Source organism: Charadrius vociferus, unplaced genomic scaffold (assembly GCF_000708025.1).
Source record: "Charadrius vociferus isolate BGI_N301 unplaced genomic scaffold, ASM70802v2 scaffold65, whole genome shotgun sequence".
In the NCBI taxonomy this organism is placed as follows: domain Eukaryota; kingdom Metazoa; phylum Chordata; class Aves; order Charadriiformes; family Charadriidae; genus Charadrius; species Charadrius vociferus.
Window position 1 is genome coordinate 398,061 of NW_009649293.1, and position 25,490 is coordinate 423,550.

General features: G+C 37.1%; 1 protein-coding gene across 1 annotated transcript in view; it reads left to right on the top strand.

Moving 5' to 3' along the window:
- The window catches only part of NETO1 (neuropilin (NRP) and tolloid (TLL)-like 1), a 63,102-nt gene extending 38,068 nt beyond the window's left edge, over positions 1 to 25,034 (top strand). Inside the window, exons 6-10 of the mRNA XM_009889073.1 lie at positions 8,316 to 8,544; positions 19,106 to 19,219; positions 21,491 to 22,049; positions 23,201 to 23,275; positions 24,510 to 25,034. Coding sequence (XP_009887375.1) covers positions 8,316 to 8,544; positions 19,106 to 19,219; positions 21,491 to 22,049; positions 23,201 to 23,261 — 963 coding nt within the window. The 3' untranslated portion in view covers positions 23,262 to 23,275; positions 24,510 to 25,034. The remainder of the gene's footprint in view (positions 1 to 8,315; positions 8,545 to 19,105; positions 19,220 to 21,490; positions 22,050 to 23,200; positions 23,276 to 24,509) is intronic.
- Positions 25,035 to 25,490: the final 456 nt, after the last annotated feature.

Consider the following 25,490-nt stretch of genomic DNA (forward strand, 5'->3'; position numbering starts at 1 on the left):
GGGTTCTGCACTTCCTACAGAAGCAGACCTCAGTCAGTAGACAGCAAGAAGGGAAAATGAAGTTTGCTGCTGACCAAATGTGCCAACCCACTCGAAGCAGTAAGGACCTGGAGGAACCTCCACATCCCAAATTTCTTCGCTGTAGAACAAAGCCGAAAGGAGAAGTGGATAAGCTTATTGCACTGAGATTTGAAAAATTTCAGAGATATCATAGGCTACAGCCGTGGATAAGCAAAGAATCCTCTGTTTATGAATAGAAAATAAGAAAATGAAAAGAATCATAGTATTTTCTCACTGTCTGTTAAGGGTGAAATATTAAAGGATAGTATTGAAGACAAGTATTTTTCTGTATTGTATATGTCAGCAGTTTCACAATGCCCCCCAGGAAGACATAAAGCATATTTGTACTCAGGTAGTGCTCATTTTGGTGGGTAACTTTTCCAGCAAGGTACGATTGTATCATTCTTGTTCCTTGAGATGTTCTATAGAGAAAAAAAAAGAGCAGAATTTGATGGTGAAAATAATAAAACCTTTACAAAAATGATGTTCTTATGCTGGGAAAAAAAAAGTAAGCAGAGCTTATAATCAGAAGCTCTAATCAGCTCAGGAAAGAGCATCCAAACTACAGATAGGGAAGCATTAATTTGAACCCAGTCTGGTGAAAGTTATCTATTTAGGAGGAATGAGCAAAAAGTACATTTAGACTGGGCAAATAGTCTAGACACACCGCAAGAAATAAAATGAAGTTGCAGACTAGTTAGGTAAAGTGATGCCTAATTCTCCCACCCCACCTGAGTACACTACTAGGCAAAGAAGATATCTTCACAGGTTATAGGATGCAAGACTTAATAAAAGGCTTAAGAAACTGAAAGGATTAATTAACAAGTATCTAGTTTTGAGATATTATTGCAGTATACTTAAACCTGAGCTATCTATAAGCAGTGACATTTGTTTCAAGGAGAGCTGTGGGGAACAGTGCGAGGTGGATGCGCAGCACAGGGTGTGGGAGCAGGGCAAGGGTGGCCACAGGGCCAGGACATGGCTGATGAGGAGAGCTGGGCAGGCCTAGCCATGGTGGCCTGGGCACGGTGGTGGCTGGGCTTACCCATGGCAATGTGGCCAGCCATTGCTTGAGCTGGGGTGGCAGCTCGGTGAGGCAAGGCCGGGGCAGTGATGCTTGAGGGTAAGCGTGGGCCAAAAGCCCAAATGGGACCATGACACTGGTGTATTTACAAAAGATAGGTAGTGCTAACTGGTAGAAGCTCTAAATCACCTATCCCTGTTTTCATGGTGGGCCTTGTATCCACGTACCTGTTCAGAGAATTGATGCTTTCGATTCCAGGTGTTTGACTTTCAGATTGAATGTAGTCTGGAGAGAGAATGGGCTGTTGTTGCACACATGTTTCCTAGACAGTTAGGAAGAAACACGTGGTGAAGCAAATTGCAGAACTACAAGTCTGTATAAACCAATCTGTCTAAAACAAAACATTTTCTGTTCTCACATGTGAAGTGAAAACTTGTGCTCATGGATGAGACGTGCACGAAAAACCATTTAAGCTGTCAGCATGAGCGGACTAGCATATCCCTAATTTTTGGAGGCTTCTTAATCAAATACAGACAAGAAGCTTTAAGTAGTGCTCTAAAATTTAAGAGGAAGCATTTGAATAGTGGTTCCTGAAATGTTACAGAAAAATGAAATTTAGAGACTGAAAAACCTAATAGTCAGAGACACTTTTACAGGCTTCAGATGAGATCCATCTCTGAAGAAGTTCTGAAGTTTGCTCACATACGGATAATGCAAATAATACTATGAATGAAAAAAAGCCCAACATATTTATATGGCATCCCTGGAACAAGGTAAATGAATTATGTTTAAACAAGTAGAAAATATTGTTTACCTATGTTAAACTATTAAAATAACTTCTTTGAAACAGGTTTATTAGATGAAGATGCAAGACGAGCGTGTGTGTAGAATTGTGTATGTAGAATCTCTTCTAGCAGGCATGGTAATACACATGCCAGCATAGTATTGACAAAAAAACCCACTTTTAAGTTAGCATGAATTTATTCCCTTCAGATATAGAAATATAACCAACCTCAGCATCCTCAAACCAAATAATTGCTAGGAAATGCAATTAAAAAAACCCTACTGATGAAAGTAACAAAACATCTACCAAAGAGAACAGCAGAATCAGGATGTGATCTACATGTTTCAGTGTTAAAAAGCAGAACACCACCAAGGAGCTGTAAAGGTTGTCACTTGCAAGCATTTTGCCACTGTGCGAGAGAAAAATGAGGATGACTTGACAGTTAGAATAAATGTCAGTTACTAGGGACTTGCTGAAGTCTGAAGAAACAAATAGGACAAAGCAAAGAAATCTGAAAAGCTTCACTTGTCCAGGAAAATGATATTTTGATGTCTGAGCCTGGTTGTGAATCACAGAGCGTTAGAAGTACCATATAAGGTTGTCACCTTCAAGAGACAGTATTCTCCAAACCCCAGCAGAGAGAAAAATATGAGGTATGGAGTTTTCTGTTTGCACAGCAGGGTCCCAGACTGGTAACAGCAGGCATAAAAATGTCAAAAAAAACCCCCAAACAAACAAACAAAAAAACCCAACAGAGTATGTACTGTTATCACTTTCAGGCTGAAGTAATGTTGATTTTCAAAAAAAAAAAAAAAAAAAGTTTAGGATCCAAGCAACAGGACATGCTACTTTAGAAGACAAATTCAGCATTGTTATTAGTATGTTTTTTAGGCTGGTATCCTTGTCTTTTTGCCTGAAGGAGATTAATTAGTGTTGCACAATCCACTTAAAAAAAATGGGCTTCCCAGGCCTAAATACTGGAGGCATCATCTTGAAAGTCCTTTGTTAATCACATAAAACTGAACAAGATGCAGAACAAAGCAAAACCCATAACTTATCACTGAGCAATGGGGAAGGACATAGGACTATTTAACCCAGTCCTGTGCTTACAAGAGAATTGACTGAACCTAGAAGCGGAATACGCAAAATCTGGACATTAGACCCTGGTGAGGAGGAGATCTCAGTTTTGCATCTAAATTACTTTTGGCAGTTGAACGATGGCTTTTTGTTTGTTTGTTTTCGTTTGTTTTGCATTGATGCATTATAAAGGACTGAATGTCTGTGCACATATATTAAGTCTGATATTCTGGGATATGGTTTGAAGCTTTTCCTGACTGGCCTGATCAATCATGTTGTCAGCCCTAACCTTCAGTGATTGATTAAAAAGCAGAACTCATCAAAAGTGATTCACTATGGAGAGATTATAATCTGACCATTTTACTGAGGTGATATATTATTCATAGTTTACAACCATTCTTTTTTTTTTTCTAATATATGCAGAGGTTTCTGTTGTTTTCAAATTTAAATAAAAATTGTAAAACTTATCCAGCATTTCCTTTTTCATTATTATGATGACAATACAAACCTTAAAGGTGACAAGACAAGTATTTAAAATATAACATGACCCAGTGTAAATTATATATGCCACAGTTGCAGTGAAGCTTTATCAGTTTCGTTGCTAATGGCATTGGCGTTTGCAGTGACATCTCAAAGCTCAGTAAAAGCTAATACTTGTGCACAAGAAGCCTGTTCTTCTAAGCAATGTGAAACTGATGATTTGAGTAAAGTGTCTTATTAAAACTTTACAACGGAAATGTGAAAGAAGAAGATAGGACAGTTATGCTGCTTCTTCTAAATAAGATGTTCTCTTCAACAAGAATGTCCTGATTATGTTAATATAATGTGTCAGCACCTACAGAAATGTTATCTTTCTAAAAGCTCCCATTGGCATCAATGAAAAAAGGCTTAATGAAGGCAGATGGTGGCATTTGAGCTTGTGACCTCTTTTTTGTTCATTTGTTTTCTTTTAGGGGAGCAAAGTTTCTTAGCCACTGCTGGTAGAAGTAATGACGAAGATCTCAGTAAATTAAATAACCAGAAATACTGATAATTTTTCTCTCACTTTCTGCTTAACTTCTTTTAGTGAGATCCACATAGAAGTGAAAGTAATCAGAATATTGCCACTGATTTCAGAAAACTATGTATCAGGAACATTTTGCATTAGATAACAGTTTGTCAGAAAATCAGTTTTATTCTTTCCCAGAAGTCAATTTATTAGTCTTTTTTTCTGCCAGTGTGGGTCTTACAGCCAGTGACAGGAACAATGGCAAATATATAGTAATAAAACCATAAAAATTGGCAGAGGTGTGCAGATGCAATTAAATTATTCCAGCTCTTTAAAATAAAATCTGATCCAATATCACGTTGTCAGTTTGTGTAATCAGTTTCCAGTTTTTAAAAATGCAGTGCAGTCTTAATCCATAGGTCTGATCCAAATAAACTTACGTAAATGGAAAGGTACCCGCTAGATTCAGTGAGCTTTGGATGAAGTTCTCATTACTTTATATAAAGTTCTGGGAATAGTCGTCTCCAAAGGAGACTATGAGAATGAAACTCCAACTCACCACAGAATATCAGGAATTTATTTTCTTTAATTTGTGAAACTTCATGCCATTGGAGAAGGTGCCATCTTTCTTCTGAAGGATGGACATAGATTTTAAAGCCAAATATTTCTTTCCAGTGTTCCAGGACCTATCAAGCTCTATATGTTATGATCTTAGCTGAATTTATAACAGGGAGAAATGAACTGGTATGACTGACAGCAGAATTCAGGCTAGGGAAAAACTGGAAATGTTGGCATCTTCACTGAAAGACTCGAAGTGACATACTAAGTTACTGTTCTCTTGACCCCTTCTCAATATTTACAACTGCTACTCTAAGAAATATTTTACTATTTAATAAAGGCTAGTGTGCCACCAGAAACTGGAGAATGTCAAATGATAAGCCCATAGAAATAAGACTTTGGCTGTACTTTCATATGAACTATCTGTTTGAACAGATCACGAATAATTGATGAATGCTGGAAATTGCTGTGAGAGCTGTTATTTTATAACCACAGTGAGGATTAGCCCACATTTCTTGTAAGAATGAAAGCTGATATAAATTACATCTCAATCCTGAGATGAGATACCTGATACAAGATATATGTGTGCTTATATGTATGTATACACACATACATATGTATATATATGACAGCAGGTCAGAAATAAAGAAGTGAGCAAGCATAAGAGGTCCTTCCCCCATTAGGTGAAGAATAATTTTACTACTGTTCTGCATTCAGACCAAGTTATTTTTTTCTGGATTAAGTAAGAGCTTTCCTGAAGAATGCGGCAACACAAAAATATGATATATGTTCATTGCATTATATCTGTATGGTCTATCATATCTATACGTGGTATATTAGAAAATAGACATGGTATACATGTGATAGGCATATATTACATTAAAATAATTATTCAGGACAATAACATGTTGGAAGCCTTCAGTGTGTTCTTATGAGACATTTACTTCCTGGAAAACAGATGTGTATACAGTATTGCAGAAGGATTTTATTGCATTACCTGTGACAAAGTCGGCAAGCACTGAAGCCGGCAGCTTGTGTTAGTGGAGGAAAGAAAAGCAAGGCACACATTTAACTCCGTGCTCTAAGTGAAACGTAATGCAGAGATGGACTATGGACTATCTCAGCAGCTTCACAGGAGGGGCTGGGTGCCAGGGTTTCACAGTGCCTGTTACACTCTTGTTTGAGCAGGAGCAACTGGTCTCTAGGAGACAGGAAGCAGCTCTCCAGAGCGTCCCAACTATGGCCAGTTGCTGGGTGTGGGTACCATGGCTCTGCCTCTTCCCCTACATACCTCCCTCATAATCTTGCTCTGGCAGGACAACAGCGTGCCTGTGCCAGCTGGACCCCAAAAGCCAGTAGTACAGGAGGATCTTATCAAACCACAGGAGTGAGGACTAAGAGCTCATCTCACATTGCCCATCCAAGTTCTGCATGGCTGCGTTCAGGTCACAGAGTGGTCCAAAATTCTTGTCTGCAGCTCTCTCACTGGCCTTTTGCTGCTCATTTTTGCTTGGTTCCAGCTAATTTCTGCACGTTTTCACACACTTTTATTACACGGGTGTAACAATTTCCAGGAAGTAGCTAACAGTGAAGGTCAGCCATCTGCCTGGTGGCCATGGAAGTGGCTGGTGCTATATAAATGGAAAAGAGCAGGCGCCAGCCACACTGAAGATGAGCTTTACCTGAAGCATCAGCAAGACAGAAATGATCCAAACAACTGGAGAACACCAAGAACAAGAATTTGGAGCACAAGAAGGAGTAAAGGGTCAGGTACCTTAGCACCTAGGGAAGAGAGGAAGAGAGTAGAGAGTGAAAGAGAGACTTTTAGAGGGATGTAACCAGTGCAGAGGAACTTCAGAAATGCATTTTCTGCACTCAACAAATTGTCAGAATCCAAAACAAGCCTTTAAATATGACTTTGCCAAGGAAGTAGGCAACCTGTTTTAACAGGAACAGAAACTGCGTGTCCCCCAATAGGAGAGGAAATGGCGAGACATCTCAAGACAACACATTTATAAAAAGTGGGAGATACTGCCAGAAAATTTCAGCAATGCTGGATGACTGAACTCTAGTAATTTTTCATTCCACTGCAGGGGTAGAGCAACAAGTAAATGAAGCGAAAAACTATAAAAATTATTTCTTGATATAAGATATTGCTATCTGAATATTACTTTGTGTATTGCTGTTCCATTTCTTAGAGATCAATATAAGCAGCTTCCTTAATTTACAGTATTTAAAAAAAAGGATACATGGGGAAAGTAGAATTCACTTAACTGCAATTTAATTGAAAGATATTCCTCTGAGTTCTTCTGGAGGATGGGAACATTGGAAGAGAATTAAGGATTACCGTAAGAAGCAACATACTAGAAAAAGGTTAGACAACGAAAATGAAACTTAGTATACCAAATTTCATATGCCAGTAAAAATAATTTTACAAATATTCTTTTCAAAGGGACCAACTGCAAAGCACAACAAGGAATGAAAATGTACTATAATATGCTATCTGAAAAGGCTCATTTAAAAATCTGAGCTATTATTAAACAGTAGCAGGCTGATAATAGCACATAATTCTCCAACCATAAGAGCTTTAATATATTAATGATGTGAAGTGGTGAGTCCTGTTGCTACTAGGATATGCTATGTTTGTGTACTTTATGCAAATCCAGAGAAGCTTTTTTAGTAATTGTTCTGAGCATGTAAAAAACTACCTGAAGTTAATAAGATTGTTTGTAAAGAAGTATATCTGATGTCTAAGACAGTGGAGTTTCTTTTTGGTTAGTTTTCCAAGTGAAGATGCATATAGCTGGATTCTGGGTATGTTTACTGGCTTTATATGCTATTTCTGCCCTACTTCACCCTTTTGTATCTTTCTCCTGAAGTCTTCTGGGTATGCCTGGCAGCTCAATTTTGTATCGCGTGTTCATTTAAAATATTACTCAGCTTCTCTGTTACTGGAATACTTGATGTTGCTTGCATTAGCAATTGCTTTTAAAATGAGTGGTTTTCCCCATTAAAGTCCATATAGAATTGAATATCAAATAATAGCATTTTCTCCTCACCCCTGCTTCTTTTTGGGTAGATTTAAAGAGTTCTTCGCAAAGGGCAAGACATCTATTACATTTACTAGACAACTTAGCTTGTATGGAAGAGACATTTCCTAAAATACTTTCTAGGTTTCTAGCAGTTTCCACGAAATACACCTGATTTCAACCCTGTTAAATTATGAAAATATATACCATAAGGCTTTGTTTAGAAAAGCTGAGATGGTGGCCAAATTGCTTGAGGAAACATAGAAAGATTAATGATTGGTTCTGCCTGGCTCCCAGATTCTCACTTCCTGAATCAGTGTAGCTGAGTCATATCACAAAGATGACACATATTGACTCTGGGGAGGGAGCAGCAATTATTTGCCTTATTATTTTCCATGTCAGGCAAGTAATAAAGCAATATTGTGCCAGCCAGCAAAAGAAGAAATTTCTAGCTTGTCTGTCCTTCAGCTTGAAGGACTGTTGTACATACTTCTCAAAGACAGGTATATATTTGGAAATAAGGACCTTACCGCAAAGAAGAACAAAAATACCTAGATCTTCCACTATATTCTACTTTGAAACAAGACAAAATACGAGGAAGTATAAAAAGTGCTCAGTTTCCGTATTCGGGCCCTTCCAGGGAAGTGGCCCACGGATCACCAGCTACAGAAAAATTATTTTGATGGTGGTGTTGTGTAGTCTTTCTCCCACAAGGTAGAGCAAAGGTGTTTAATGTTTTTTTAGTCACTCTCAAATGTCTGTACATGTTACCTTTGTTGTTTTTTTGTTTCATAGATCTATTTGCGATTCTTGGACTACGAGATGCAGAATTCCAATGAATGTAAAAGGAATTTTGTAGCTGTCTATGATGGAAGCAGCTCCGTGGAGGATTTGAAAGCAAAGTTTTGCAGCACGGTTGCTAATGATGTAATGCTGCGGACGGGTCTCGGTGTAATCCGCATGTGGGCAGATGAAGGCAGTCGAAGCAGCCGATTCCAGATGCTCTTCACATCTTTCCAAGAACGTAAGACCCTAATCAGTGTGTCCACCTTTTGGTTTGCTAAATGATACCAATCTCCAAAACTGTTAATATTTTCTTCATGCAGAGTAGTCACTGAAGTTGTTCCCAAGCAATGTAAATATTCAGAATAGTTTTTATTCCAAGCACTTATAGTGTGCAATAATTTGTAATCCAGTAGATAGAGCACAGGATTCAGAGACAGGAAGACAGGTATGAGTAGTCACGACCTGTCCTGTTGTATGACCATGACTTTTATCTGTTCCCCAAGCTATAGAGCCGCTATGTCTCAGTTTTCCCTTACACACTGTGGAAAATAATGCTGCTCCAAAGGTTTTTATCAAGCCTAATCCTTTTCTATGGATTTGATTTTTCAGATCTCGTTATGATGGGCATTTGAAAAGTACCTTATGATTATTTTATCACAGATGGTGGGTGTGTTTGTGCATATTCTAGAATGCACATATCAATAAACATATAGGTCACATATTGTTAAGCAAAGAATTTAGTTATTTTTTTGCAGTAAGAAGTTTTCTAAAAGCCTTTGATATTTTGGTCAATATTCTCTCTGTACACCTTGGCTGCATTCATATGTTTATATGATTTCTGGACGCAGATAATAAACATAAGAGCTTTTGAAAGAAACTAAAAGCTAGCCAGTTTAAAAAAAAAAAAAAACACACAAAAAAAAAACAACAAAAAGACCAAAACACAAATAAACAAATAAACAAACAAACGACAAAAACACCCTCAACAAAACCCAATAATCCCATTCACTAAAAATGATTGACTTAGGTAATCACCCGTGAAAGATATCAATTTGTTTTCTTTGATGGAAATAATGCATATTTGGTCCCTTGAGGAAGGAGTATATGCATTTATTTTCACATGCTGGTTCCTGTTCTTTTTTAATGTATTTTTTGGTTTGTGCATCACATGTCTGACAGGGAGATTTCTGTGCGGCTGTCAGTAGTTGGAATGAAGGCACAATCCTACCAAACACATTCTTCATCTGTATTCTGTGTGCGTGTAGCCTGCAATGAGGCAATGAGACTCTGTTGAGAACAGCCTCCGTAATTCCTTAATTATGGCTCTGATTAAAAATTTCTGACAGTCTACATGCCTGAAACTGCACACACCACTGTACACTCACACTGCAGCCTTAGGGTGGATTATATTTTTCTTGTCTGTAAATCAGGCCAGGGTCTAAAAGATATTGAGAACCCTCAGTTGAGATGATACTGCCCTTTTCTCATTTCTGCAACTGGAGATGTCTTGAATATTCAAGATCTGATTCATTTTTTTCACAAGGCATCCTGATCTGTTACCTTAGAAACAACTGCATAGACACTGGAGGTTCACAGCATATAAAGAACTGGAGAGTGAAGCACTGTGATGACTAACTTGAAAAGAAGGTTTGAATAAGTGTGTGTTTGCAAGGCTTTCATATTTTAACGGAAAATAAGGAAAAATGTGCTTTTTTCTCTTATAGGATTCCTAATATGTTTACCTGACATGCTACACTTTATGAGCTACTCCATTCTTGTAAACAGATGGTAGTTTATACTGTATGGTATTCTGACTGGGAAGTTGAAAATATTAACAGGATGCATTTTCTGTAAATTTATTCTGAACAGTCATTGCACACTAAAAGCTGAAAATTTATTAAGGGCTCAATTGTTCTTTGAGATATGTATCCACAGCCTGCTCATAAATATTAGAAGAAACTGCATTTGTGTTTTTAATGCTGAAAGTTGACTTTAAAGATTTAAAGGTGATGCCGATTGTACTTTCTGTGCCATGTCAGTTGTCCGTAAGTGCTGCCCTATGCCGCAGACCGGTGCTGGCTGTCAGGAGTCAGCTAGAGCAGATGTCCGGTGTGTGCACCACAAGACACAGCTCATAGCATGTAAACTGCAATGTCTTTCAGCAGTGTGCGGGAATAATTAGATCATCTGCATGGAAGAGAAGGAATGTCAGTCCTCATTGAGGGAGATAAGCATCAGGGAACAGACACCTGTGTTTCTACTCGGGGACAGAAAGGAAAAAAGCTATTTTCTTGACCTATAGCCAAGAAAGAAACAAAATAGAAGATGACATTATGTTGTGGTTATGTGCATGCGAAAGAGTGATAAAGTAAAATTCCTGTATTTACTGTTGCTGTGGGAATAGCCAGGAGGTGTTATGATCTGTAGCTCCCCAATTTCCCCTCCTTAGTGCGGAGTTAAGTTGTCCCGATTGCAGTCTTCCCTAACAGAAGGGTCTGTGAACTGGAAGTGTTTGTTTTGTGGAAACAGACTACTTAGCCAGAGGAATGCTTTCTTTCTGTGTAAGCCTGCTCAGTGTTAATTTTTGTTATAGAGCCGTTGCCTGGGGACTTGACATTTGTGTAGAACAGAGAAATCTTACAGGCATTTCTTATATGATTGTTTTCATACGGTTTGATGACAGTGCTCCAATTACATTTGAAATATATGTGTCTTTTTTGTTGGTGTCTAAAAAATGGTCTTACAAGTTTCCAAACCTCTAGCAGTGATGGTCTGCAGAGCAGCAGTGCTATAAATATGTCTGAAGGAAAGGCATACAGTGCAAGAAGTTGTTAAATTTCCTGTGCCAGAAAATCAGTAGTGATTCTTACATCATCAAAACAGTAGTAGAGCTCTAAGTAACACTTAATAACCAATTAATTCTTAATAGCTGATAATTTAGAGTGATATTTTGTGATCAGCCTTATTAGCTATTCCAACTATCATTATGGGTTTTGTCTGCTTATGTCCTTACCTTTTTAATCTTTAACTTACCTTCTAAGCATACATTTCTAACCGTATTTTTGTGTGGCAGTCATGATCTACAATAGATTTAAAATATCCAATAAACTAATTTAAGAATTGGAAAAAGGAAAGCAAGAAAGCTGGTATCATCAAAAGGTGTCTGTTCATTTTGTAAGAGGACTTGAAAAATGACTCTTTGTTGTTTCACCCGCTGACTAACTGTTCATTTCATTTTCTATGACTGTGAGAGTGATCTCCAGCCTGATTAATGACAGATGTGCTACACCTACAGCTTCTTCAAAGAGCTGTTCCTGAGCAGACACACCTACGCTTTAAACTAAAAGCAGATCCGCAGAACCAGGGTGTATGGGATAAGAGAAAATCCCTGTGTATGCACAGCAGGCAAGATGTTCATTCTCTCACCTCTGACTGCTATTTGGTAGCACTGCTTCCTTCTCCATCCATAACCCTGCATCAAAAACCCCAGACCAGAAAAATATCATTCCTTCTTTTATTTTGTTGTCCATTTGAGCTCTAAGCCTGTTTTTAAAGTCCCGTCACATGTGGCTTTCCTAAAGGAGCACAAGTTCTACCATTCTTATTTTCTTTTTATTAACAAAATCCGTATTTGAATAGAAATCTAGGGCCATGTTTAGAAGAGTAGTACAAAGCTTTATCAAGTAACAGCACTGAAATCCTTGTTTACAGCCAGAATCCCTGATGATCACCCCAGCACGGGCAATTCTGTAATGGGGAAAAGGCACTGCAGATACTAATGACTGTGTTTATTGTGGTAATGCAAAGGGAACTACTGAGAAAGGGAATGACAAAGTGATATGTGTAACATATGTGAAGAGATGGTTTGCATGTAAATAGATGCCAGCTTTGCCGGTTTTGCTTCCCCGCATCCACTCTAACATATATATTAAAAAAAGAAAAAAAGAAAATGTTGGGATTGCCTCCTTACCGGTGAGCACCCATCTGTGATTTTCTGCCCTTCTGTACTATTTTGAGTTATCTCTGGTGAAAAACCCTCCCTGGCTAAACATCCCAATGCCTCTCTGCCCCTGAAAAAAATAAGTGTTCATGGTGCCTAGCATGTGTAAACTGAACACGGACTGGAGCTCTGAGCACAGGCTCCTGAGCTGCCATTCTCGGTGAGTTCCGAAAAAACCCATGAAACCACATGTAACTGTTTTTTAAAAACTAGATTATTGATGTGTATCTGCTATTAACTATCCATAAAATTACATTTATCTTGAACAGAGCTGTCTGAAGGTGGCTGAGAAAGAAAAGTCAGTATTAAGCACATTTCATTTTCAAGTTTCTAATAGTTGTATTTTAGTAAGATTTTTTTTTTTCATTAGTGGCAAATGAAAAGATAAGTAATTTTACTTTAGTTAATATACTTGTAGTGTACTAAAACCATCTTAATAGTTTTATAATTTTAATAAAATAAATGAAAAAGTCACTCAGCATGACTGATAAATGATTCTTTGGAGAGGCTGAGAGAAAACTTCTTCCTTTGTTTCAAGGATGATTCAAGGAACATCTGAGGAATTTCATTTTTCTTTGTTTGTGAAGGAAAGAAAGCTCTATATTTCAGCAAGGAACAGAGGGAAAATCCAAATGATCTATACTTACAGAATTCATGTGCAGAGCACGATGCAGTGAGCTATCTTGAGGATGCGAGGAGCAGGTGTGAAATGTCTAACAAGTTCAGTGTAAAATATTTCTCACATCTAACCATTATTAAGATTTCAGAATTCACCCTGAGGAGAAAGCAAGACCTCTCAAAAATGTTATGGGAAGAAGAGAAGGAGGGAAGAGAGAAGTCTAAAAATAGCAAGTAGGGTAGGACATTCATCTAAGATTAGGGAGTCCCGGACTGAAATCCCTGTCTTGAAACAGGCTCAAAGGGTAAATACACGCAGTTCAACGAAGTACGATGTAGACACCCAAGCTAGCTTGCTCAGAGGTAATTCACACCCTAGAAGGAAAGGACTTGCACTAACTCTGCATGGTGCTGAGACACGGCGTAAATATGCTGGGGAAAGCACTGGGCTTCACACCAGGCCCACAACAAGTCAGCGTTTGACTTCATCTTGTAAAAATATTTTGACCTGGCCATGGTTGCATTTAATACCCAAAGTATCCTGCAATGCCTGACAAACTGATGCTCAACACACACAGATAATGTATTTTATTATTAACGTTGTAATATCGCAATAGAATAATAAATATTAATAACACACAATATTTAATTGCTTTAGTGCTTTATAAATATTGCTATTTTACAGTATAAATGAGCACGTATTACTTGTGATTATTTATTTTATTGCCTCAGTGAAAGCAGTACTTTTTTTAAAAAAATATAAAATATGAATGCTTTTATTTCATGTTAGTTTGTAAGCATGGCATATGGAAGAACTATTAATGCTCTTTATGTTTCTCTGCCTTAGGGCCATCCAGGATTAAAAGAATTTATGATAATTTTGCATTAATAAATGAAAAAGTATAGATTATTGGATACACGTGCATTCCTGAAACCTTCCAATATAAGAAAATATAGACAACTCTATTGGCTCAATTTTTATAAATTTTGAAAGCAGTAACCTTCAAATAATAAACAGAGGCATTTTTGAATACTGTGATGGCAACCTTCTGGAAATATGATCATTATAACAATCTCCTAACTTGTACTAGGAACTAAATATATTCACATGCCAGATAATAGAAATATGGTTATTATTATAGGATTTTTTAAGGTATAGGTTTCCTAAACCTGAAAAAGACTTTAGGACATCATGTCTGTTTCTGCTAACTCACTTGCTTATATATCTTCTAGGATAAGTGCACCATCTTGTGTTCAGTATAAAAACTTGTTGCAAAGCAGAGGATGCTACATTATAATTAATTCAATAACTATAAAATCAGTTTGTATATTAAGATACAAGATATTTCTACACATACCACATAAATTTTTAAATATAAAATAAATTAAAAATAATGTAGAATGAAGTTGTTTGAAGGGGTTTTTTGTGTATATTATTTTATAAAAATCATATTTTTACATAAAATAACTCTTGGTTTAAATCCAAACTGGAAAAAGATCCTTTAATAATATTTTTTTTCTTTAATTGGTGATTTAATTTAAATTATAGTGGTTTTATGCTGTAAAAATCTAACAACTTATCAAAGACTTAAAGTTACTAAAATACATGAGGTTGAGTTATATATATAGTTCTAATTTGCTTGCTTGGATTATGGATCATTATGGACTGTTCATTGTGCTAAATATGCTATCATCTCACTTATTTCTAAGCCAGTACCTTGGCAGAGCTTGACTCAAGGCAGCTTTGGGACACAGGAGAAATAACATAACTGTGTGTTTCCAGCTGTTATTTTGAATCTAGTTAGGAACCCATCTTTTCAGAGAATCACAGAGGGGCTGAGGTTGCAAGGGACTCCGGGATACGGTCTAGTCCAATCCTCCTGCTCAAAGCAGGGTCAGCTACAGCAGGTTGCTCAGGGCTATGTCAAAGTGGGTTTTGAGTATCTTCAGTGATGGAGAGTCCACAACCTGTCTGGAAAACCAGCTCCTGCACAGTGTTTGACCAGCCTCAAAGAAAAGGTTTGTTCTTGCATTTAAGGGAAATGTCCTGTATTTCATTTAGTGCTCATTGCTTCGTATTGTGTCACTGCACACTGCTGAGAATAGAGGCTGGCTCTGTCTTCCTTATTCCCTCCCATCAGGTATTTGTACACATTGATGAGAGCTCCCCCGAGCCTTCTCTTCTCCAGGCTGAACAGTCCCACCTCTCTCAGCACATCCTCATAGGAGAGATGATCCAAGCTTTTAATGGTCTTTGTGGCCCTTTGCTGGACTCACTCCGGTACATCCATACCTCTCTTGTGCTGAAGAGCCCAGAACTTGACACAGCACTGCAGATGTGGTCTCATCAGTTCTGAATAGAGGGGAAAGATCACGTCTGTCATCCTGCTGACAATGCTCTTTCTAATGCAGCCCAGGATACTGGTGGCCACCTTTGCCACAAGGGCACATTGCTGGCTCATGGTCAGTTTATTGCACACCAGCACCTTTTCTGCAAACTTGCTTTCCAGATGGTCAGTCCCCAGCATGTACTGGTGCATGAAGTTATTCCTCTCCAGGCACAGGGCTTTGCATTTCTTTTTGTTGATGTGCTTGATAAGGATGAGGGCCTGCAAACATGAAGCTTCTTCCAGCTGTCTGAAGAAGGTTTCATGTACATCTTTTCCCTGATCAGGTAGTCTGGAGCAGACAGACCTAAGCAACAATATTGATAACTGTGGGCCCACACTGGGCTGACCACTAATCCTGAACCAGAAACTCTCACTTGGCTCCTCATCCAACCCAAGGCAGAGCTCTGTGCATTCTCGCTGCTCTCTCATATAAAGATCATTTGAATAGTCATGGAGAAGACTGTAGACTGAGAGAGTAGAGCTTCTGCTGGGTGGAGCTGTTTGTGCTGCTTTATCTAGTTGTAGTTAATGATATCAGTAGCTGCCTTTTATGAAAATCTCCACAATCTGTCCTTGGGTTAAAACGTTTACATGTTGAGGCATTGTCATAGCTGATGTTCAAGCTATCAAGTGTTGCTGCCACATATCTTGTCTGACTGATTCCACTCACATCCTGGGTTCTGTAACAGCTTCAGGAAAGCATCAGGACCAGATCCCTCTTGCTGTAAAAGAATCTTGTTTACTACTAGTTCATTTATCTTTTCACTATTACTATAATGTCTACGATGCAGCATCCCACGACCCCTTTGCTGTGCCTCTTCAGAGGCAAAAAAACTAATTCCTCCAATGTGCAATAGGACTGACAAGTTTTTGTCTTCCCTTGATGCTTTCATTCATTCCAACAAAAAGCCTTCATTAGAGTGGGGAAAATATATTGATTTTTTGTCCAGCTTAATCACTCCAGGTTCAAGAAACCACAGAGAGGACTTGACTATACTAATTTCATAAACATGAACAAGAGGGGCCTGTTTGTCATTAGGTTTAGGAATCTTACATTTGGGTTTCTCTCATGCTGGGTTTGCTGTACTTACTGTGAAATTGCTCTGCCTCACTATTCATCTAGTTTTGGTATTCATAGTTCAACAGCAATTGAACAGCAATTTAGATAAACAGAAACTTTACTTCTTTTTTCTTCCTTTCCCTTGCCTTTCATTTCTATATCTTCCTGCCATTACTTTGCATAACTACCTCTTCTTCTTAAATCTGTAAAAAATGTCTTTTGTACTGCTCTTATTTTTTCTCTCTTATTTCTGAAACATTTCCTAATAATTTTCATTTGAAATAAAATCCCTTGTCATTCCTTTCAGTGCAGAATGTCTTGTGTCATCTATTTCTTCTGTGCAGTTCTCTCTTTCTTCTTCTTCCTTTCACTTGTTTTTCTACCTTCCTCTAGTTCCTACTTTTTTACTTACCATCACTGTACTTCTAAATTCCTTTATTTCTGACTCACACAACTGTACTTCCTTCCCTTAAATTGTTGTCTATTCTTTCAGGTGTTGTTTTTCCACTATTAATCCTTTCTTTGCTGTTGCGTTCATGATTAAATCAAACTGATTTTAAGGTGGCAAGAGCAAGTCATAGATATCTAAGAGGTTCTGTCTGCTCAGACAGAGCACTCTGTCCTCACCACTTCACTTCTAAGACCTTTCATGTTACTCTGCACAGTTTTTGATATTTTGGTAGGGTTTTTTATTTCTCCTTTATGGCTTTGTTAGCATAAACTTTCCTAATCTTACAGTTTGGGGTTGTTTTTTGTTTTTTTTCCCCTTGTTCCCGTCACTCCTTGTGCTTTCTCCGCTTGTCATTTGGGTCTTATTTTCTTGTGCACTTCCTACTTATTACCATGTATTTTGAATGGGTGGCTACTTAGATATTCTTAGGTTTCCCTTTCATAAATTCTCTCCTTCTCTATTTCTTTTTTGCTTAGAGCAGGCAGTGAAACTCTTTCTGTGTCTTGGAAAGAACGAGTCCCAAAAGATCCTCGCCTTGCCCAGAAACAGGGATTGCAGCTAGAGTGTGAAAGGATGATAATGCCTCTGGTGGGTCCTCTGTATAATGTGCCACAGTATCCTCCAGGCTCAGCCCTCACAGTCCCCAGATGACAGTAACAGATAAGGACTGTCCCAAAACACCCTCCCTTGCCAATATACAAGTGTGCTGCTTTGCTCTTTCTGTCCATTCTCAAGAAAAATCCTTTCTATAACAAATTCACACCTGACCAGGGTCACTTAAGAGGTAGTATACCAGATTTTTCCAAAAACTGAACAGTGGGTAGAACCAGTCTGGCTGAGCAGTCTTATGCATTGGCTAAGAAATATAGTGTATATATACTGTTGTATCTGAGTGGATGGTTGAGTATTTGAGGGTGTGTGCAAGTTTTTATGCCATGTACTATTTGTTTAACAGGCTATAACTGCTGTGAAGAAGCCATTGTAGTCAGTTATGGGTATCTGAACTTCAGCACTTATTGAAAAGTAGATTTCTTGACATGATATATGGTGTCATTAAGTTCTACAATATAAATACTTTGTACTGTCCTTAGCAAACCACTGAAGCAGTCATCTGCTCTAAGCCAGTCTCCATGCTATGCATAGATGTTGTCATAGGAACTGCTTTTAAAGTTACAGAGGAGAAAAATTGCCATGGAGCATCAAATTCTAAGTATCAATAATATGAGAATCATAAGTCCTTTATGATTAGTTAAAGGTCTTAGGTTATTTTTTAACTTTCCCTTAAAAATAATTGTACTAATTCTTTTGCATAGTTTGAGCCACAGACAAAAAAAAAAAAAAAACAAAAAAACCCAGTTAATTTTTAGTGACTTAACACTGATAAAGTTTGTAGGTCTTTTTCTAAAGGGAGGAAGGTCTTCTGGTTTGTTTTTTATAACAGAAATATGAGGAGTAATTTATCTCCACTATTTTATATAATTTTGGAGAAGTATCTTTACAGCACCAACACCTAAGGATTTCCCAACACTTGAGTAAGTAGCACAGTTTAGCAGTGTATAAAGTTCCTTCTGATGGCTTCCAAGCTGCTTCTTCACAGTAATAGTATACGGCCTTCAGTAAAGCCTTCATCTTGTGGCTTTAGTCTGCATGATTCTCCCAGACCATGGACTTCAGGGACACTGAAGACTTGTCTTTTTCAATCCTCACACTTGTGATCAGAAGGGTACTTTTTTACTGCAGCCTTTTTATAAACAAAAGGGGTTTAAAATAATTTTGTTTTCTGTGTGTATAAATGTTCAGACACTGTTGATATAGGCATTAAAGTACATATCTTCTTTGAGCCACACAAGTTTTCTTCTAAAACTGGAGTTTCAGCAACAAACTTTGAAACAAATTATTTCCAATACACCAGATCTGGCTGGAATACAGTTAACTTTTTTCATAGCAGCCCATGGGGTGCTGTGTTTTGGATCTGTGGCTAAAACTTGATAATACATCAGTGATCCCCCACCAAGGTCTGGGGCACCAACCCACATGAAAGTCAGACTATGGGAAAGTCCATCTATCTTAGACAGAACTGAAAATCTCTTGCCACAGCATAATAAACAGTGTGTGACTTGAGTGTTCTCAATGCTGCTTGTCAAATATTAAATATGCACAAGGAACCTGTGTTCTATAGCTTTTTCATATTACAGAGTACATGATCCCTCCTAGATGTGTTTGTTGCAGAGAGCTGAGTGATTTACTACTTAATATCAGCTTTTTCTCTCTTGTTTTTAGCCCCTTGTGAAGCCAACACATTCTTTTGCCACAGTAATATGTGTATTAATAATACATTGGTCTGCAATGGACTCCAGAATTGTGTGTATCCTTGGGATGAAAATCACTGCAAAGGTAATGTGTAGAATTGGAAATGCCAAGTCATTTAGACTGTGTGGGGTACAGCATATTGTCCTTAGTTTCTTGTTTAGTATGTGCCAGATGGGTCAAAGCTCAGGAAGAGTAATTCAGGGAGAGCATACATCATGCAATAGAGAAAATGAAGAGAGGTAAAAATACCAATGGATTTTACTTTCAGTGCTTGCATTTGTTTTGCTTGGTGTTGATTTGTGTTGGTTATGTCCTTCTGGCTGGTTATGTCCGTCTGGCAGGTTTTTGGATCACTTGGTTTCTGTTTCCCCTACAATCTAAAATGTAATTAAAAGTCATATTTTGGTTCCTTTTTCATAGTTACCTTTGTAGTGGAGTAACATATGGGTAGCAGGTGTCTTTTAGCTGCATGCCATACCCATAATAGCCCAGGTGGGCTAAAAAGCCAAGGTGAAGTGGAATTAACACTGTAAGAAACCAACCAAATCTACCTATAATCAAATGAAATTTAAGAGCAAGGAATAAGCACAGGAAATCAGGCATAATGTCTATTTCATAGGTAGGGACTGGTGTTCCCAACCAGGTGGTGATAATGGTTTCTGAATATTGCTCTGTGCTTCTGGGGGGGAGGGGGGAGAAATCAGCATCTGTGTCGTCTTCAGAGAAAATAATTTAACTAACTTACATTGCAGGCTAGGGAGACAATTTGCTTCCTTACCTCCTCCCCCTCTCACTACTGTAGATTTGTTCCTGGAAGCATGGGATATACCAAATTTAGGAACCAATCAAGAAAAAAAAAATTCAGAATGAGATGGATTAGCAGTCAGCTCATAAGTCTGCTGAAGCCTGTAAAATCCTGACAAGCAGTGCAATAGGGTAAAACACAAATGAAAACATACTTCAAAAGAACACAGCAAAACTGTGGCATGGAATAATATTCTTCAAAGAAACTAAACATGCGATTGGGAAATAATTATCTGCTCTCTGCTTCTCCAGCACAGAGGAAAACAGAGAACCTTCCCCACTCTTTAATTTCCAGAACAATTTTAATCTTTCATTTGCCAAGTATCTTTTTATTGGGTCTTGTGCGTTCATCCTCTCTTGTTTTTCTGACTAGAAAAAGGAGGTTTGCTGATTCCAGCAAAAAGGTGGTTTGCTGCAGTGTTGCTTTTTCTAACTCTGCTACTTCCCCAGAGCCTGTGTCAGTCAATTAGAGAAACCCCAAGTGAATCTACAAGAGTAGGCAACGGGGAGTACTGAAAAGTACATTTTTGGTATCTAGGAGATTATGAAGAGATGGATGTTATTGTTTTGGTGCCAATAACTTTCATTTCAAAGGCTTTTTATTAAGTCCTTTGGTATGTTTTAGGTTGCCAGGAGAAATTACACTAAACTGGGTGCTGAAACTTAATCACAGTTGTCGAGTCTTGCTATGCCTGTGACAGACTGATGTGAATGCTTTCAGCTTGGATTTCTACAAGGCTCAGTCACCGTCTCATGTGTCTGCAGCCATTTGAAAGCAAATGACACAGAAATACACACAACAGTAGGGTGAAACTATTTTTCTTTTTAGTATTTTACTGCATATTTTCCGTTTTTCTTCGTTCACAATTCTGAATTTGCTAGCTAACTTCCTAGGGGCCCCTGAGTAAAGTGTAGTAAGTAGAATCAGCTTTTGGATTTTTGTGGATGTTTAGAAAAGTTACGGTAATTAATAGGTCAGGAACAAATGAAATAACTTGCACACTTTTTTTTCCTTTCTGAAACCTCAATTTGAATAACTTTTCTTTTTTCTCCTGATTTGTATTTTTCATTGACTACTACCAACGGTCCCAGTCAGCTCATAAATATTAGGACTTCACTGAAGTTCCTAATGCAAAGAATAATTTCTTTTTAAAACCTGGAAGGCTTGCCCTTTCATTAGGTCCTAATGTCCTAGTTGCATATATTTACTGGAAGAGACAGAAACTAATGAAAAGAACATCTGTAACAGTCTTAGGGGCTTTAGCAGGCAAATGGAGTTCAGAGGTGACACTAAAGCCATCTGCTTGTTATGGTGGTTGCATTTTATAGAAAATGTAAATATTTCTTTCATCTTAAGCTTGCAATATACCCTGAATAAATCACTTTCACAAATACCTGATTTCTTCCATTTTGCTTTTTGTCTGTGAGATTGATTAAGTGAGTTTAGACATAGACTAGGCTTGGCTTTGCAGTAATCTGTGAACCCATCATGGTTGGTTTTATTCTTGAACTGCAATTAATGTTGTGCTTTTTTTTTCTCCTGTCACACAGAAAAAAGAAAAGCTAACCTATTGGACCAACTTACCAATACCAGTGGGACTATAATTGGGGTGACTTCTTGCATTGTGATCATCCTCATTGTTATCTCTGTTATAGTACAAATCAAGCAGCCTCGTAAAAAATTTGTCCAAAGGAAAACAGACTTTGATCAAACAGTGTTCCAGGAGGTGTTTGAGCCTCCTCATTATGAGTTATGCACCCTCAGAGGGACAGGGCCTGCAGCTGACCTTGCTGATGTTGCAGATGACTTTGAAAATTATCATAAACTGCGGAGATCATCTTCAAAATGCATTCATGACCATCACTGTGGATCACAAGTGTCTAGCATTAAGGGCAGCCGTAGTAACCTCAGCACAAGAGATGCTTCTGTCTTGACAGAAATACAACCCCAGCCTGTAAAACCACTCATTCAGCCCATGAACAGGAGAAATATCCTTGTCATGAAGCATAGCTACTCACAAGATGCTGCAGATGCGTGTGAGATAGACGAAATTGAAGAGGTACCAACCACAAGTCACAGGCTGTCCAGACATGATAAAGCTGTTCAGCGGTCAGTATCTATAGATTTTTGATGAAGACTATTGTGTAAGGACTTGATTGGCCAACCATATTCACCCTTTATTCAGTAAAGACATATTTTCTTTCTTCTTTATTGTTTAAATTTCTGTTTCCTGATAGCACATACCATTATATTATCTCTCTCTTCCTGCCTCTCTTTTTCTCATCTCTGCTCCCGTTTCCTGAAGGATCCTGAATCTCAGTTTTACCTTTCTACTTTATATCTTTCTTTTTCTTTTACTATTTTACACATACCCACATGCACACACATACAGGTCAACAGAGAACAGGTACACTTTTTGAAAACCAAAGAAGATTTTGTGTGAGTCTATTTTATGAAAGAACCACATACATGTGGTTTCCTTGTAACTGAGGTGGCCTTGAGTATCATCCTTTGTTGGTCTAACATCTCTAATTCAATACATCAATAAATAAAAAATACATGTATCCATTTTGATGCATGGCACAGTAATGTGAAACACAATCTTGGGGTAAGGAAACCCCTTTTTCTCATGAAACATTATCTTTTATATAATGAATGACAATATTTGCAAAACTTTACTGTATCTGTTCCGTTATTAATCACAGTATCTTAGCTTGTCATATTAACACATACATTGATTAGAACATGAGACAGCACAGTGAATAGAGAATACCCATACATTTACATATAATAATGTAGTTAAAAGGAATCTTTCTAATCAATAAAAAAGTAAAGCATGATATTTTTAATAAAAAAGCTATTTCTACTGTATAATGCACTTTGAATTACTGTAAATGTGAATGATTAAAAGTTTACAAGTAAAAGAAAAAGAAAATCTGAAACATTTATGAACCATTTATTTGAAAAAGAACACAGAAACTTTTAATATATATTTGTGTTTTCTCCTGCATGCATTATTTATACACTTCTTGTGACTGTTTACATGCCCTCCATATTTTCTTTGCACATTAAGGCATTTCTGTCTCTTAAAAAAAATAAGTTATTTGATTATTTTAATCTAATTGCATGTCAATGTAAGTTACTTCATGAATATTGATCAGATTATCGTGTTGTACTGTTTATTAAGTATCTATATGCATATATTTCTTTTTTTCTATGCAAACATTATTATTTTGAATGAAATAGCCATAACATTCCAGGTTCTGCCTCATTGGGTCTCTAAGCAAACATGAGTCTGAGTACAACACAACTAGGGTCTAAGAGACAAACTTGAGGTAAGTAAACATACCTATACAACAATTGAACCATCTGTCGCTTTCCATTTTATTTGTTATATTGCTAAATTGCATGTTAGTTCTCAAGTTATATGTCACCTTGTATGGAGAGAGCCAAGTTTGAATACTGAGAAAACTGAAAGACAGATGACCACTTTAGCATTGTAAACTGAGCAAAATCTGTTAATTCCTTATTCTTGACAGCACTATAATCATCCCCTAGCTAAATATAATCTTCATTCCAAATGCATTATAAAGACAGATGCTTTGCATGGCACGGATGTTTCATTTATTTTCTTGTTTATGAAAATAAAATTTAGAGTCCCAGCATGTGAAACAGTATGTAAAATTTGGCAATCTAACTCAAGCCAGGAAGATGTGGAACTATCTCTTTTCAGTTCATTTTATTCATTCAACCTTGTGAAGTTTGAGGGAAGGGTAAGTGGTAGCACTGATAACTTTAGAGATTCTGTAGCACTGATGTTAATGTTTGCAAATTAAGCTTCCTTTTTTGAGTCTTTTCCTAGGCTTTTCATTTTGTATAATTTGTTATCAACAACCTCAATAAACATAATCTCAGATGTTTAAAGGGAAGTTATAGATAGCCGTTAGTCTTTCAATTTGTATATGTGTATATATATAAACATAGATATGTGTATATACATGTTTATATGTATATATATGTATACAGCAATTTTACTGGGAAAGAATCTATTAATGCTTTTATTGCTTCTAGATAGTTTAGGTAGATATTTGTCTGTATTTTTCCGCATAGAAAGAACATATTTTAACTTTGTTTCGCTTTCAGACAATTATCCATGCAGTCATGCAAACTCTAAATGGAAAAACCTATAGTGAATTAGTTCAGCTGTCTGAAAGAGAGAGTGGGCATGTTTCTAATTTCATTTCATTGCCTTTATCCAAACCTAAGAAGTACTGACATAGCTTACTTCCTTAACAAGACGTTCCCATTGCACAATAATATGTTTCTTTTGTAATTTGGTTGCTAGCCACCAAGTGCTCCTTAGTTTTTAAATACATTTGGAGATTTGCTGCAGACTTGAAGAAGAAATTAGCTCCTAAGTGAGACTGCCCTTTTTTTTTTTTTTCTTTTAATCTTACTTTTAATTCAGTTGACATGTTTTAGGTCTGTTACTTACTTGTATGTTGTGTGATATGTGGAAGAAGATTTACATTGAACTTTTGTTATATGTACGTTGTTTTCATTATATAGACTGCTTGAGAATAGTGCGCTCCTGGGTGATTTTGAACATGCTACAATGAAATGTGAAACTGTCGTCCTTGGAAACACCAGCTAGAGGTTTTATGGACTCTCTGACCAGCTATTCTCATATCATGACAAAATTCAGCAAACAGTGTTGAGTAAAATTACTAGAAGGCAATAAGACTTTGGTTATTATGCTTATTGGTCATTTCTCTTTTTCTTTTTCTCTCTTCTTTTTGTTGCAAGTTAAATTCCCAATTTCAGGAACAATTTATTGAAATCAGGTATTTAGCCATTCATAATCACTTCAATAGAAATGTTTGTTGGTAAGCATCTAGCAATATGACTGAATTTGACATTGAGAAAATAATCTGCATGTATGTTACTGAATATTTGAGTTGGAAAAATCCCTTTATTAGATACATTGTAAAAAGCATGCATTCACAATTATTGCTGTTACTGTTCCATTTCTGTGTCATATGCTTGCTACTTGTAATTTTTTTATATAAAGATACATAAAACAATGTATGATAATTTCTTACCCTGAGTTTAATGGCAATGTTTTCTTTTACCAACTTTACAAATCTTGTGTAATTTGGGAGATTAAGCTCAAAATGTAGCTTCTAGGAGCTTGAAACCCAGATACATTAGAGAATCAGCCGTCTCTCCTCCCTCACTTCTTGAAAAGCAAAAGATGTTAATATCTTAAGATTTAAATGAATTCATAATACATAAAGTTGATCACCTAATTTCAGTTAAAAGGTTTGTGATAACCTTTATGTTCAGTTCTGTACTCTTAACTGATTTATTTCCATGGCAGTTATTAGGAAGTTTACTTCAGCGTATAGTTATAAAAATGTAATGTCTGGACTCCAGTTTTAGAGATACAGATATAAACCACTTCCTTATGCAAAATAAAATGATATTCATAGGTCAAGCTATAAAGATTAGTAACCAACACCAAAATGAAACCTGACAGGTAAAGATATT